The sequence below is a fragment of the Protopterus annectens genome, chromosome 2.part0, assembly GCF_019279795.1.
Source record: "Protopterus annectens isolate FY-2018-M chromosome 2.part0, PAN1.0, whole genome shotgun sequence".
Classification (NCBI taxonomy): Eukaryota; Metazoa; Chordata; order Ceratodontiformes; family Protopteridae; genus Protopterus; species Protopterus annectens.
Genome location: NC_056728.1, coordinates 1,072,011,649 through 1,072,028,963, shown reverse-complemented (window position 1 = coordinate 1,072,028,963; position 17,315 = coordinate 1,072,011,649). Strand labels below are relative to the sequence as shown.

The 17,315-nt window shown below is 41.3% G+C and overlaps 1 protein-coding gene across 3 annotated transcripts in view; it reads right to left on the bottom strand.

Annotated features, from left to right (window-relative positions):
- Nucleotides 1-17,315, bottom strand: part of CCDC171 (coiled-coil domain containing 171) — a 3,960,104-nt gene that overhangs the window by 3,376,640 nt on the left and 566,149 nt on the right. For all 3 annotated transcript variants that reach the window (XM_044061288.1, XM_044061289.1, XM_044061290.1), the window contains exon 6: nt 3,130-3,276. In XM_044061288.1, the coding sequence (XP_043917223.1) occupies nt 3,130-3,276 (147 nt within the window). The remainder of the gene's footprint in view (nt 1-3,129; nt 3,277-17,315) is intronic.

Genomic DNA, 17,315 nt, shown 5'->3' with positions numbered 1-17,315 from the left:
GCAACAAAGGAAGCCTGCTTACAGCTATCTAACTAAAAAGATTATGACAAATCTATTGTCACTACAAACAGGCTCGACTGTACTCACAATACCAGTTTTGAAGATGCTCCACTCAAGTGTACACACGTTTGTAAAGGCATATTCTACACAATTTTTGGGATCATGTGGTTTTGTCAATATCAGCTCTTTCAACACCTTTTTGTTGGACCACATACCTTAAACAGCAATTACAGTGACTAATATTCCACCTGCAAGTCAGTCCATTATTTATGAAAAAAGCTGCATTCAAAGCTGTAGTCCACAGCAGTGTACGACTAGGAGGGTTTGAATGGAGGGAGAGGGAAATCTAGGTATGTTCTTTGAACAGTGACTGAAGACTGATTATAATATTTTCTGCAGCAAAATGCTGCAGAAGGGGAGTAGGAACAATTTTTCACCTTGGTGTTCTTTTACCTTTTCCCCCCCAAAGCTGTGGGACTACCACATTATTATACTTACGTAAAAGAAATGTAGAGCAAAACCCTACACATGGGATGTAACCAAAGCTTTCAAGTACAAAAGCATACTTTTTCTATTTGTTTTGGTTTACTTTTCAATTACAGGGATTTTTTGCATGTTTTTGGGAACTTTCAATATAGTATTTCATTAGTAATGGTACAAATGATTATGGTTGTTCATCTGGCATGTACCCCAGTTTTCCCACTAGAACCTAACTTCAAATACTCATAGGAAGAATGCAATGGAGCTAGCAGACCACTTTCTGATGGTACAAGCATAACATCTAAATGCATTCCCAAATGCAGATGTCAAGGTCAGTCACTGTCACTACTGCTGCTTAAGGTATACTGAGTCAAGCAGGTCTATATTAAAAGACTGAAGTGTTTCATCGAACACTTCTTGGTCGATACATAAAGAGCGAACGCACTAAAGCGCAAGTGCTCAAAACAGCGATTTCTTTCCCTGGGAAAGAAAATGCCAGCACACACACACACACACACACACACACACACACACACACACACACACACACACACACAATTTTCAAACATAACGTGGGGGGCTGTGCCCCCCCAACTAAATATATCAACTCCGAGAATGCACTACAGTGAGGAAAGGGGCAAACACACGGGGATGGTCAAGCAGTTTACTTCCCAGGGAAAGAAATCGCTGTTTTGAGCGTTTGCGCTTTAGTGCATTCGCTCTTTATGTGTCGATCAAGAGGTGTTCGATGAAACACCTCTTCGGTCTTTTAATATAGACCCAGTGAAGCTAAAACTGAGATCTTGCTCAAAGTGAACAAAAAAGGGTGTGTTTGTAAATGAAATGATGCAAAGCTTCAGAACAGGGAGGGCCCCTTCAATGTGTTAACAGATTGTTACTGCAATAGAGATAGCCCAAAACTCAAGCTGTAACCATCATTGTAAGTCTTATAGTGGGTATAAAAAGTGTACACACCCCTGTTAAAATGCTAGACTATAGTGATATAAAAAAATGAGACCACAATAAATCATTTCAAAACTTTCCCCACCTTTAATGTGACCTATAACCTGTGCAATTCAACTGAAAAACAAATCTGTTAGGGGGAAAAATATAAAAAAAATTAAAAAAAATGTACAATAATCTGGTTGCATAAGTGTGCACACCCTTAAACTAATACTTGCTGAAGCACCTTTTGATTTAATTACAACATTCAATCTTCTTGGGTACGTGTCTTATCAGCATGGCACATCTTGACTTGGCAATAATTGCCCACTCTTCCTTGCAAAAGCGCTCCAAATCTGTCAGACTGCAAGGGCATCTCTTGGGCACAGCCCTCTTCAGGTCACCCCCACAGATTTTCCATTGGATTTAGGTCTGGGCTCTGGCTATGCCATTCCAAAACTTTCTTCTGGTGAAGCCATTCTTTTGTTGATTTGGATGTATGCTTGAGGTCATTGTCATGTTGAAAGATGAAATTCCTCTTCATCTTCAGCTTTCTAGCAGACGCCTGAAAGTTTTGCCCCAAAAGTGACCGATATTTGGAACTGTTCATAATACCCTCAACTTAGACTAAAACCCCAGTTCCAGTTGAAGAAAAGCAACCCCAAAGCATGATACTGCCACCACCATGCTTCACCATGGGGATGGTGTTCTTTTGGCGATGCAAAGTGTTGTTTTTGTGCCAAATGTACCTTTTGGAATTGTAGCCAAAAAGTTCAACCTTGGTCTCATTAGACCATAACACATTTTCCCACGTTTCTGGGAGCCTTTATGTATTGTTTTACAAATTTTAGATGGGCCTAGATGTTTTTCTGTGTAAGAAAAAGCTTCCGTCTTGCAACCCTACCCAATAGCCCAGATACATGGAAAAAATGGGAGATTGTTGTCACATGTAGAACACAACCAGTACTTGCCAGAAATTCCTGTAGCTCCTTCAGTGCTGTTGTAGGTCTCTTGGCAGCCCACCTGGCCAGTTTTCCTCTAGTCTTTTCACCAATTTTGGAGGGACATCCAGTTCTTTGCAACGTCACTGTTGTCCCATATTTTCTCCACTTTTTGATGACTTGGTCTTCACTATGTTCCATGGTATATCCAATGGTGTGGAACATTTTTGTACCCTTCTCCTGAATGATGCCTTTCAACAATGAGATTCCATTGATGCTTTGTAAGCTCTCTGTGAACCATGGCTTTTGCTGTAGCAGGCAACTGATTAAATGTCAGGAAAATCCTACTGGGGCAGCTGAACTTTATTTGGGGTTAATTAGATCTCTTTAGTTTATGGCAGGTGTGTATCCAACAAGACTGAATGCTGTAATTAAATCAAAAGGTGCTTCAATAAAATATTACTTTAAGGATGTGCACACTTATACAACCGGCTTATTGTACGTTTTTTATTTTCACCTAACAGATTAGTTTGTTTTTCAAATGAATTGTACAAGTTATAGGTCACATTAAAGGTGGGAAAAGTTTTGAAATTATTTATTGCGGTCTATTTTTTATATCACAAAAACCTGGCATTTTAACAGGGGTGTGTACACTTTTTCTATCCACTGTATATTAGAGAAAATGTATTCTTTTTGGCAATCAAATTGTAAATAGCCATTTGCTTCCAACAAAGTAGGATTCTTCAGGGAATAAATATTCTCTCACCTCAAGCTCTTTTTTCAGCCGTTCCTCTCTCTCAGAACTGTATTCAAGCTCACTTGCTTGAAGCCGCATTGCTTCTAAATGACTAGTCCTAAGTATTTCCAACTCCTTCAACTTTTTCTGCATTTCTTCCAATGTATCTTCTTGCTCCTATAAGCCATGCAAACAGAATAAATTAGTAGTAGATATAAGCTTTGGAAGCATGTAAGGCAACAATAGAGGTTTTCAATTCTGACCTTTGAAACTAGCATCACACAATATCATTTTGTTCATGTATACTGAACCAGTTTCTATAAAACAATTCAAATCATAATAAAAACATCAACAGATAATGACTAACTGGCCTATTCAGCATAGGACTGTTGTACGACTTTTCACGACCTTTGCATTTTCTTCACCTTTATCCTGTGCCTTTTCAAACCAGCTTACAGTTTTTCCTATGACCACCTCTAATGTGAAGGTGTTCCAAATTACAGTTGTGTACACTTACCATAATGTAGATGTTCGAGTGTATTCACTGTTGCTCAGTCCAAAGAATGCAGAATTATCTCCCCCTTGTTCTGTGGATTTGGGTAAAAGGTTGGCAGATGGATGGCTTTTAAGAGCCACACTGGACACTACTTTAGGCATAAATGTTGGGTTTGTCCTCAGGAAGACCCTGTCTGGATGAAAAATGATGAAAGGTTCCACAGCCATGAGCGCCTGTAGCTCTGAAACTCGTCTTGCAGAAGTAATTGCTAAGAGCAGAGCTGTTTTCCAAGATAAAAACTTCATATTAGCAGTAGCAGATGGCTCAAAAGGAGGCAGTGTGAGTTTTTCCAAGAGATAGTTGAGGTCCCATACAGGTATTGGTAGTCTCCTTGGAGGCCTTAAATTTTTGGCTCCTCTGAGGTACTGCATTTAATAAAGGGTAAGAAAAAAGTGGTGGCTCTGTATTGTAGTGAGCCGAAATGGCAGAGGCATGAATTTTAATTGATGAAAAAGACAGGCCTTTGTCCAGCATCTCAGTTAAGTATTGCAAAATCTGAGGAATATTTGGTACCACTGTATCCGTTCCTTGTGCCTGGTTCCAGGCAAAGAATCTCTTCCATTTTCCAGCATAAGACTTTCTAGTACTAAGCCTTCTGGCTTCTAGAATGGCATCCATCACGGCTTTACTGAATGGTGTTTTTTGTATGACTACATTATCCGCCAAGCTGGCAAGTTTAATGTCCTGAATTGGCTGTGCATGATTTGTTTTGCTGGGACAGTAGTCTACGTATTTGAGGTAAGGTCCAAGCTGGGTATAGAGATAAGTTCCTTAGTACTGGATACCAGTACTGGTGTGGCCAGTCTGGGGCAATCAGTATCATCTTTGGCTTCTCCTGTCTGACCTTTAGGAGCACCTTGGGGAGGAGAGGTAGTGGAGGAAAGGCATATACTGATAGGTTTTTCCAGCTGAAAGATAGGGCGTCCACTTTCCATGCTTGTCTGTGATAAGTCCTTGTGCAGAATCTTTTCAGTTGGTAATTGAGAGGGGAGGCAAACAGATCTATGCCCGGGCATCCCCATTTCCTTGTTATCATGGTGAAGACTTGTGGATCCAGCTTCCACTCATGGGGATCCATGAGGTTTCTGCTTAGTTCGTCTACTGGAGTATTTTCCTTTCCTGGCAGGAATTGTGCCTGCAGATGTACTTGGGTAAGTCAAAGCTGTGTCCCACAAGGTCATGGCTAGTCTGCCAAGGGGCTAAGAATGTGTGCCCCCCTGCTTGTTTATGTACCACATGACCATGGTGTTGTCTGTATTTATCAGTAGTTGTTCCGGTTGAAGTAGGTCCAAGGTTGTCAGTGCATTTTGAACAGCTAACATCTCTTTTTGATTGATATGTAGATGCATTTGGTTTGAGGACCATGTGCCCTGAATGCATCTTCCTGCTATGTGGGCTCCCCAGGCATAGTCTGATGCATCCGTTGTTCGTGTCTGCCTGGCTGGAGGTAATGTGAATGGCTGTCCCCTTGTTCTGGTGACAAGCCTTTGCCCACCATCGAAACTCCTGTTGCAGGCAGGGAATGAGAGTAATGACTATTTCCAGGCTGTGACAATGTTGAGTCCAAACACTTTTTAGGTACCATTGAAGTTTCCTCATATGCAGTCTTGCAAATGGAATTAGTAGGATACAGGATGCCATGAAGCCCAAAGCCTGCAGATTTTTTCTTGCAGATAACTGGGCCTTTGTTGCCAACATTTTGAAATAGGTAGTCAGTTGCCTTTGTTTGTCTGATGTGAGATAAGCCATCTGGGCAGTTGTATTCAAGCCTGCACCCAGGAATATTCTCTCTTGTGAGGGTACTAGTTTTGATTTCTTTTTGTTGACCATCTGGGCAGTTGTATTCAAGCCTGCACCCAGGAATATTATCTCTTGTGAGGGTACTAGTTTTGATTTCTTTTTGTTGACTGTGTACCCTAGGCATGTTAGAAGTCTTTTCACAAATGCCAGATGTTGAAGAAGAATGTCCTTGTTCTCTGCTTGAATGAGACAGTCGTCCAAGTAAGGATATATTTGTATTCCTCTTTGTCTGCAGAATGCAATTACTGGTGCTAGACACTTTGTAAAGTCTCTGGGCGCAGTAGATAAGCCAAAGGGCAGTGCAGAGAATTGGTGATGCATTGAACCAGCCTTGAATCTTGGGTATCTTCTGCATGATTGTCTGACTGGAACATGCAGGTATGCCTCTTTTAGGTCTAAAGTCACAAGCCAAGCATTCTCGCCCAGCATGGGCAGAAGCTGCTGCAAAGTCAACATTGTGAATTTTGGAATATCCAGGAAAGTGTTCATAGGCTGGTACTAGGCTATCGGCTCTAAGGCCTATGCAAGCCTAGCCATAACAATTTCCTGGATATTTATTCCCACAATATTTACTTCTCTGGGCCCGTCTAGCAGGGCGACTGACATGATCCCCGGGGTGAATTTCCCATCTCCCATCCAATCATCAAGGTTCCTTTTGAAGAGGGCCAATGAGGTGCTCTGCTTGATATGTATGGGCAGTCTATTCCAGAGTATGGGGAGTCTCTGGGTCAGGAACCTATCCCTCCAGCATGTTTTGCTCACTGTGATAAGGTTTAGATCCCTGGAGCGTGTGGCTCTGAGGGATTGGGATTTCTTTAAGTGGAGCATGTCCAACAGCTCAGGGTTAGACATGGCCTTGTATATTAAGCAGAGATCGCCTCTCAGTAGACGATATGCCACAGAGTATCGCTGGAGATTTTTTTTTTTTTTTTTTTTTTTTTTTTTTTAGATATGGCATCTGCTTTAGGCCTGTGATTCTTTTAGTGAGGTATTTCTGTGGCCTTTCCAGCTGTTGCAGATGTCTTGTGAGGTACATACCAAACGGGGCATTACACTCTATAATGGGTCTAATAAGGGATGAGTACAGTGGGACAATGACCTCCTTTTTTCTGGATGAAAAGCCCTTAATGATGAGGTGTGCCACACAGAAGGATTTCCTGACTGTTGTGGCGATGTGGTTATTGAAAGTGAGACCACTGTCCACCTGTGTCCCCAAGTCTCTCATCACACTTTCGATGTTTAGTGTCCTGCCACTTATGTGGTAATTCATGGGTACATTTTTTTTCCAAAGGGGATAACTATACATTTCTTGGCATTAAGCTGGAGCCCGTGGCTCTGGCACCGGGCATCTGTTTCTGTAAGGCCCTTTTGTAGAATATCCACATCATTTGGGAATTCAATAATGGCTCCCAGTTCGCAGTCATCTGCAAACTTTGTTAGCCAGAGTCCCTTAGTGTTGGCCTGTACTTCAGAGAAGTAGATGCCAAACAAGAGTGGTCCCAGGACTGAACCCTGAGGTACTCCACTTGCCTGGAGCTGGATTTGGAGTCTGCTATTTTTACAGTCTGGGTTCTGTCAGTAAGCCAGTTGGCAACCCATCGAGTGACGTAGGGATTTATGCCCAGCTTAGTAAGTTTATTTATGATTCCAGAGTGGGGGATGGTGTCGAAGGCCTTGGCGAGGTCCAGATAGGCTGTGTGGACCACCTTACCCTCGTCCACAGCTCTGGAGACTGATTCGAAGAAGTCAATCAGATTCAGGAGACAAGATCGGCCCTTCACAAACCCAAACTGGGTGAGGTCCAGTGTTCGAAGGTTGCCAATGTCTTTGTTTATAAGTTCCATTATAATGCGTTCCATGCCCTTGCAGATCAGGCTTGTCAGACTGATGGGATGGTAGTTCCCGGGATCCAAGGCGGATCCTCCCTTGTGGAGCGGGATAACTGTAGCTGTGCAGTGGGCACAAAGCCTGAGGTGAGGCTATGATTAAACATAACACTTAGGTGAGGTGCCATTTCATTTTGTAGTTCATGTAGTACACAGCCTGGGATGTCATCTGGTCCCATGGATGCTGTATTCTTAGCTTTGGAGAGTGCGGTTTCTACCTGTATGGCCGTGATTATTGGAATTTGGCAATCTTTTGGTATTGAGATGGGCCCTTTAGGGTGGTGAGAGGGGGGTGAAGTTGGCACTAAATCGATCTGCCACGATATTGGCAATATCCTTGGGATCAGTATATTTAATGCCATTCTGGTATAGTTCAGAGCAGATCTGAGCATTGCCATTTAGATTCTTGACATAACTACAGAATGCCTTGTGGTTGTCTTTGGAATCTTTGGCAATTTTATTTTCGTAACTAGCTTTTGAGGATTTTATGAGGGATCTCAGCTTCTGAGGGAGTTTTTTTGCATCCTGGGATTTTCCTCTTTTCTGCAACAGTTTCTTCCTTCTGTTGTATAGTTTGTTTATAGCAGGGGACCACCAGATTGGCTTTCTTTTTTTGGAAAAGAGCATCTTGGTTCTATTTGGGATGGCACGATTCATGCACGAGTGGATATGCTCGTACAGTGCCTTAGTATAGGATTCTGCAGTTGAACTTCCAGATCCCATCTGCGTGGGTGTTGTGAAGTTTGTCGCTTCTGACTTCAGTAGCATGAAGTTGGCTTTGGAGAAGTTTAAGGTTTCCTTACTGGGGGTGGGGGTGGGATGTGGATGTCAAGGGTGATTTGCTTATGGTCAGACCTGACCAATGAGGGGGTGACCACTGGTGTGGAGCATCTATCTCCCATGTTGGTAATGACCAGGTCTAGGATATTGGAGCCCCTGGTGGGACAACGGATTAGCTGATCCAGGGTGTTGGAATTTATGAATTCCAAAAACCGGTGGGAAAAGGAGTTGGTACCAGAGTAGTTTTCCCAATTAATGGCAGGGTAGTTGAAATCACCCAGTATTAGGGTGTTTGGTTGTATCTCAATATTTTCCAGTATGTTTAGAAAGGTGTAGTGAGAATCTTTGGGCATGGTGGGGGATCTGTAGCAAGTTACAATTTGGCTTGCAGTCTTACCTAGTGTTAGTTGCACCTGGAGAATTTCAGATGCATTGTGTTGGGCAACTAGCCTGGAGGTGTGAATATCCTTGGTGAATATAGATACTCCTCCATCTTTAGTGTTTCGGTCTTGGTTTTGTGGCCGAAAAGTGTGGTAAGAATTGTAGCCTGGTATTGCAAGGGTGCTCTCTGGAGCCTTGAACCAGGTCTCAGTTACTGCACAGATAACTATGTTCTCCATTTTTAGGAGTGCCTCGAGAGAGTGCATTTTGAGGTTTAGACTTCTAGCACTGGGTAGCATTACCTTAAGATTTTGCATGTTTGTATCTGTTACAGTGGTGGTTTTATCCTTTGAACCTTGCCTAAAAAAAGGCACTATAGGGGTGGCAAGAGCTTTAGCCAGTAACCTGAATTCCAGGGGTGACAGGTGCAGACCATCTCTGGCAAAGCATCGTGGTTTATCAATCATGTCTTCCCAGGCAGACAAATACTGGATCCCCTTTGAATGACACCAGAAGCTTAGCCAATTGTTGAAGTCAATCATTTTGTCCTTATACTGTGGTATCATTCTAGGTGAAGGCAGGATGCTACTCAGGGCTAAGATCATACCTGCCTGGGTTACATGATCCAAGAGCTCTTCCATGTCTCTTTTCATGTAGTCCAGGGAGGTACGTCTCAAGTAATTCACTCTAGCATGGACAATGACAGTCGTATTTGTACTTGCTGTGGAGTGACTTGAGTGCATGCGTTATGTGGCAGATCCTGGCACCTGACAGGCAGATGACTGTAATTTTCTCCTTGTTCAGCCTGGTGAGTGGGACATCCGTGTCTGACTATAGAGTCACCTATGACTAAAGTGTTGGGTACATTGTCTTGCCTTAAGGGCCTCCACATATGTGGGTTTAGTGTTGCTATGTGTGGGTGTTGATGGTGTGGTTTTGAAGGGCTTTGAGTTGCTAGAGGTGTAATGCTGGTGTTAACCTTCTCCTCTTGACTGTCCAGCACAATCTTGGCCGGAGAGACATTTGCTTCCAGTTTGGCTATGTAAGTGCATCTCTGGCAGGTTGTAGTGTTGGGTGGTAGGAGGAGAGGATTGTCTGTGTACATGAGGCAGTTACCGCATTGCCCCAGTATGCCCAGATTCACCAGGTGGACAGGAGAAATCACCGGAAGCTGACCCTTGGACATGCCTGTTTAGGTGCTTTTTTGTAAAGTTTGAGCAGTTTTCCCTTACCTTTGCAAGGTACTTTGCAATTATAGGCTGTTTAGTGCCTATGATTAATTTCTCCTTATTGACAAGGAGAGCTGAGTGCTTATATCAGTTTCAGGCTTCCTAGTTCTTTCCAGCAGATTCTAGAGCAAGTGCTAGTCACAGGGGTTCAGATTTTAGTGCTACTACTGAGAAACCAGCTAGTTTTAAGGGAAAATTTGAAGAGCAGACTTTCTGGCACCTGGAATAGTTTAAATGTAGCCTCACAGTGCTGCACGATGTGAAAAATGTGCAAACACATGCGTTTTTAAGCCAGAAAGTTGAAAGGGCTAGAAATCAGCCGAAAAAGGCTAATAAAATTACAATTTCAGAGCTGGAAACCACTCCTCTAGCATTAGATAGGCAGTACAATGCTCACCAGTCCCACTGGTAGGCAGTAGGACTTCCCTCTACCACAGCAAGGTCTGGATAGCTCTGAGCACAGAAAATAAAGTCCTGAGACAAGCAAAGCTGAGTGTGTAGTCCTAAATAGTAAATGCAATTAAAACTCTACAAAATTAGCAATTTAAAACTTTTTAAATGAAGCAAGGCAAGTGCACAACTGAAAAACGATTTAAGAGGCAGTAACACAGCAGAATACGTAGCTAGTCTACACATACAGAGAAGCAGCTAAAACACACAAACACTTCAGATGCAGTGCAACCCGGAGCACTTGAGTTGTAGCAATATTAAGGCAAGTACAGTTATAATAAATGCTCTAAAATATACTCTATATTTCCAAAATGTTTGAGAAGCACAGTCAGAACACAAGGAAATTCAGGCAAAAATTTTTTTTTTTTTGAAAGGGAAAAAGGAGAAATAGAAGGCCTTATCAAATGTTCTCTCTGTATTAGGTAGAATGAGCCAATGACACTAGTCTTGGAGGAGTGTCCCAGATCAGATTTACAGTAGGGGCGGGCAACTGCAAAGCCACCAAGTATAACAGCAAGACACCAACAGGGAGGGTGAGTGGGGACAATACTAAAGCTATTAGCCTACAGACACAGTAAGCACTACAGAAAGCCACAAAATGAAAGTTTTTAAACAGATAAATTTGTAAAGATACAGAATGCTTTTAACTGCAAACAAATCAGTTACCTGTGCAGCTTACTTAATATCAATAAAATAGACTCAAAAACTAAGCAGCAGGCAATAAAAGTGCTATATATAAATTGCTAGAAATAATAGAAACAATAATCAGTATAAATAATCGAAAAAACAGGATACTTGTATATCTCAGCTGAGTTGTAGTCAACACCTCTCATCCACTCTGCTCAGTGTGTATAGACAGAAACCCTCTCAAAGTTAGGGCTTAAATACCAGAACAACAACTTTTTTGTTTTTGTTCAGAATAGATAGGTCCAGTATCGGCCTCCAGGCCTTGTCCTTTCTGGGTACCAAGAACAGTCTTGAGTAAAACCCTTGTCCCTGCTCTTGCTCTGGTACTTGTTGAATGGCCCCCATGTCCATGAGGGATGAGACTTATTTTTGCGCCTCTGCCCATTGATTTTTTGGCAGATCTGGCCAGCCGTTTGCCCTTGGCAGACTATGGAAATGGAACTTGTAGCCTTGTGACACTATATTTAGAACCCACTTGTCCTGGGTTATGATGTGCCAATTTTGAGCAAAGAGTGCTGCCAGAAGGTAAGTACTTGGTGCAGGCAGGGGGAAGTCATTGGGACTGTTTTCTATATGCCTGTGATCTATCTTCTCCAGCTTTGGTGGAAGAAGCCCCCCATTGCTTGGGCCTATAAGAACCTTGCACCTGGGATCTGCCCCTAGGGTGCCTGGATCTGCCCCTTTGAGGTCTGTCTGATACAGGAAAGGACCAATTCTTTGTAGGCCAGTGTCTACTAAACCTAGGTGGCTGTACTTGTAAAAAATCTTTGACCGTTTGCATAGATTTAGCTTTGTCCTCCATTTTCGTTAACACCTCTTCTGCCTTAACACCAAACAAAGTATCATGCTGTAAAGGTGCATCTAGTAATTTTACTTTACCATGATCAGGCAGATTTTGTTCCTTTAACCAAGCATGCCTCTTAATTACAGAACCCGTAACTGTGGCCCTACAGGAGGCCTCCAAAGAATCAAAACCACATTGCAAAGTATGTTTTCCAACTTGTTCTGCCGCATACAATAAATCCTGCATTTCCTTGTTTTCTGCACATTCAGAATTTAACATTTTCTGTTTAAGCAATCTCATGACATGTTGCTGATACTTAAGCATACGAAATTGACAGTTTAAGGCCCTTATAGCCAAAATTGCAGATGTGTATACCTTTTTCCCCCATCTATCCAGTGCCCTTGAATCTCTGTCAGAGGGGCTTGGTTTTTTGCAGTGGAAGCCTCAACTCCCTTTGGACCCTGTGAAACAGTTTCTGGGTCAGCAGCAGGGTTTCTAAAAAGAAATTTGTGAGAGTCAGGAACCCTGTAATATCTGTCAGTCTTAACAAGAGCTGGGGGTAAGGAGTCAGGGGTCAGACTAGACTCCGAAAATACATCTACAATGTCTAACACAGGTGGAATGGCTAGAAGCCTGTGCTGAGGTAGTAAAAGAAAATCCATGAGCCTCTTTTTAGATTCTGCAAAATCTTGGCTCTCGCAGTGGAAATGCTCCCTCATGGTATGCAAGGTTTTCCCAGAGGAAGAGTCCTCAGGAGGAGATGCTGAAGGTATAGATTCTTCAGCATCAGAATCCTCATAGGGGGGAAGAGAATATTCCTGATCAGAAGAGGAATCAGAAGAAATAGAAACCTGATCTGAAGATTTATAGTCAGTGTCTTGCCTAGGCCTCTTATCGAGAGGGGGATGTGAACCCCTGATCAAAGTAATCAAGTCTTCGGTCATGTTGAGCATCTGTTTTTTTGGGCATAGAGGCCTGTCCATGTGGCTCTTGAGTTTGTTTCCTTACTTTAGAAGGTGCTTTAGTCTTTGCCTTTGAAGCTGAAGTAGTTTTAATGTAGAGATGTTTAGGTCTGAAAACACACCTCAGAAGCCGGTACCTGCTCAGCGGCTCCGGACCCATCTGAGGGATTAGTGTCCGAGGCTCCAATACCTTGAGTATCCAGCGGCATGGCCGACTCCAACTGGGAGTCGGTAGTGCGACTATAAAGTAGCGGGCATCAGGGGCTGCAAAAGCACCTCACTGAGAACCGGCAACTGGCTTATGAGAAGCTTCGTCGTCCGTTTTGGGCCTCGGTTGTTTTTCTCTATCCTTTTCTTTGCGTTTTTGTAAACTCCGGTAGTCGGATGGCTATCTGACGACATTTCAGGATAATTAAACCGGTGTTCAAAAAAGTTTAAAGCAAAATCATACCGATGATTAATACTGCGTTGGTTAAATCTAGCACAAAACCGACAACCAGTAACGTTGTGATCAGGGCCTAGGCAAGGAATACAGTAAGAATGAAAATTCTTATGAGGTATTTGCTTTTCACAAGAAATACAATTATTAACTTTTTCTGACATCGGTCTGGAGCAAGAAAAAAGTTACCCCAATGGGGTACTTCGCTTTATTGAAGACTTTGGATCTGAAACTCAAACACGAAAATCTCAGGAGTCGGCCGACCGGCACTTGTGAACTGCTTCTGCTTCGGGCACCCCGCGGCAAGAAAGACTGAAGAAAATGGCGTCGGCTGCTTCTTTTATACCCCTGACGACCTGACGTCAGGGAAGGGGTGACAGCAGCCGACGCAGGACCCAAGACTTTGGAATTCAGGCCGGCTGAGGGCAACCTGCCAGCAGGATAACCCAAATGTAATGACTGCAACAGTGAAACACGAAGAACAGTCCATCACTCTCTTCGCTGATGCACATTTTCATACAACTCCTCAACCAATAATATTTTTTTCTCCAACAGCAGATTTAGATGTCCTTCAAACTGTCTCAAAGGCTCTCTCTGCAAAAGGTACCATTTTAATTGGCCTGTTGCAAAAAAAAAAAAAAAAAAAAAAACTGAACTGTATAGTCTTTCACAGAGTTAGTTTCTATACCTAAGCAAAAAGCTCTAAGTGAAGTCCCAACAGTAATTTCAGAGTGCTATTACAATGTTCCTGTTGCTGCAGGTAATACCAATAACACAGTCTAGCCTACTAGCATCTCACTCTGCTGTCATATCATGTTCTATTGACACCATCAGGTCACAATATACGTACTTGTCTGTAGGTTTGTTTCTGTGGCAGTTAATCAGGTAAGTGAACTGGTTCTACAATCTTTTACCTACGGCAGAGGCTATGCAAACAGAGACACATTAATACATTTGAATATATAAGCAGAGAAAATGATAGTTTAAATACAGTAACTAAGAGAAAGCAACCAAGAAGATTAGCTAAAGATTACAAGTAAACTGATAATAATATATACAGAAGTAATTAACAGCAACCTTAAATTTACCATGACAGTTGCAGTCAAAGGCTAGTGACAGAACACCAAACTGAATACCATAGATACCCATGTGACAAATTACAGCAAAGTAACAGTATAGTTTTAAAAGAGGTCCAACAAACTGGATGGCTATACAGAAGTTAGAACAACTTACACCTAACATGTTAAAATTCACAGTACCACTCACTTGTACATAGTATTATACATAATAAAACAATCAGATGTACTTGGAAGAATTGGAGAATGGTGGAAAAAGTACAGTTGTGTAAATAAACTTATTATAACAATAGATGTTCGAATGATGACTGCTGCACTAGCCTTAGATATATGGGTTATATCCTGCCAAGGATATAACAATCGGCTAGCTTCCAAAGCTTCAGGGTGCCTTCCACATGCCCAAACTTTCTGGAAGCTCTAGCTGAGCTGACTAAAAGGGCATCAAGCCCTTCACAGCTTTCCTGCTAACAATGAGAGGGAGGCTCTGCCCTGAAAGGGCAATGCTACGAAGAATAAGAAAATAACCATTCCCTGGCATAAACAACATATGAAAAATAAAGGGGTTGGATGGGAGAGAGTGGATACTGCAGCAGTGATCTTTGAAACATCTACTGTTATGGTAAGTTTACTTACACAACTCTGCTATGTTTATCATGCTGATGACTGCTGTAGTAGCCTTAGCTTACTACATTTGGAAGGTGGAAGGAGAGGAGTCCATGAAGAATGGTCCTTGCAAAGCCTGATACAGACCTACAGAAGCAATCAAGCATATAGTGCTTTGTAAAAGCAGATACAGTGGACCAAGTAGCAGTTTCTAAAATACTTCTAGAATCCAACCCTTTCCAAAAAGCGACAAACTTAGCAAATGACCTGGTAAAGTGGCCCTTGACCCTGCTTATAACAGATTTGTTGTGGCGAGTATAATAAAAGGTAATAACCTTAGACAACTATTTGTAAATGATCTGTTTTGACGCAGGCTGGTGGCATAGATGCATCCAATAAGAGTTGCCACCACAGATCTCCAAGTTTCTAACAATATAGTCCATGAGCCACCTCATGGATCAAAATCTACTTTTTCAAGCACAGCAAAATGTAAATGATGGTCACTGAAACTTTCAGTACGATGATATAACCCCATTGGTGGTCTTTTCCCTAGTAATGTCATATACATGTTCATATATTTGATGCCTTAATTTTCCCTCAGTTTTACTTATGTAATAAGTGTGGCATTTCACACAGAGTGCATCATAAATAACTAGATGTTTGGCGGATATAATCTCCTTGTATTTTAAGAACTTTATTCATAATGTTGACTTCACTACATGTATGTATATAAGCACATTGTGAGCACGCTCCATATCTACTCATTTTTCCTTGGACTTTTCTACTAAAATTGGTGCAACTGTCAAAAATATTTTTAAAACTTTGCCCTTTCTTATAGATAATTTTTGGGCATGCTCCCAATCAATCATATATATCATGGTCATATTTAAGTACACCTCAGTTCTTCTGTATAATTCTTTTTATATCTTCTCTGTCACTGGAATAAGTTTTTATAAATCCAGTTCTATTCATGTCCATTTCTCTGTCTTCTGTGTCTGGACAAATATGCATATGTCCATTTGCTTTGCACGTACCATCACTCTCTCTGTTAACTTTCTTGTATGCAGTCAGATTTTAATATGGGGCAAAATGGCTATTTTTCCTTTTTCTGATGACTTCTTGTTTTACTGCCTGTATTAATGAGTCAGGATATCATCTATTTAAAAACATTTTCTCTAAATGGTCACATCTGAGAATAAAATCATCAAATTCCATCACCATTCTGGCTGCTCTTAACATTTGCCCGTTTATGCCTGCCTTTTCTGCTGGTTTGTATGACTACTGTCACAGTACAATAGACTATTAGAATACGTGGGTTTTCTACATATTTTTGATACCAGTATATTCTTTTCCACATCTTTAAACAATTGGGCATTTTAATATGAGATGGTATTCTTGTTCACAGAATGTGTAAACCAGAGAAAGGTTGTACTTGTGTTTATATAATTCACAAATTCCAATATAATTTCTTCAGGGCCTGTACACACGATAAACAGATCTAAAAATTGTGTGTACATCTTAATATACTGATAAAAGCTGCTAGTATATAAAAATTGTGCTTCTCAATAAGCCATAACTATGTTGGCATACACTGGTCCGCAAGCAGCTCTCAGTGCCACTCTAAACTGCTGTTTAAAACAATGGCCTTCATAATACATAAAATTATGCAACACTAATTTTAGTAGAGCAGTCAGTGCATTAACTGCACCTTGTAGTATTTTCAAATAAAAGTCCAAATAGTCAGCAAACATACTTGTCCTACATTATATGAAGGATGCTACTAAATAGATCTTTAATATCCACCAATATAAATACTCTAGCCGTAAAATCCACAACTTTATTAATCTCAGACAGAAAGGCCCATGAATCCTTGCATAAAGCTGATATATTGGCCACGACAGATTTCAACTTTATGTCAATAAACTTTGTTATATGGCTGTTTTTTGAATTAGTATCATCTACAATAGGCCGAAGGGGTGGGTTCTGAATGGACTTGTACAGCCTCAGTATACCAACAATAATGGGCATTTTCAGTTCTTTTGCATATATATATTCTGAAGGAGTTAACTGGCCTTGTGCGGCCATGTCTTCCAATTCCAGATCAATATTCTGATATGATATACCTACTTCATTTTTTTGATAATTCCATATAAATATCACTGCACTATAATTCCATCATCCGCTGCTCATAATCCCACTTATCCATCACAATATACCCACACCTCTATCTGGGTGCATACCTCTAATCTGCTGATGCTGTTTAAGATTAATAAGGGCCCTTTGTTCATCTGTTAAATCATACTTTGATAATGATTTTACTGGGAATAGGTGCCCAATATCTAATTCACATCCTCTTTCAAATGACTGCAGAACTGGATGAATATCAGGGTTGAAAGTACTCCACACACACAGTGCTTCCTACTCTTTACATTGCTGTCCCATACTCTGCTAGTCATTGAAATACAAAAATAAATTCAGCTTCTGAATAGAAGGCTTAAGTTTACTTAAAATTGTTGGAATCTGTGCTAGGAACAAATGTGATTCCTCCACTAAAAATGTCTGCATGTTCCATGGTAACATTAT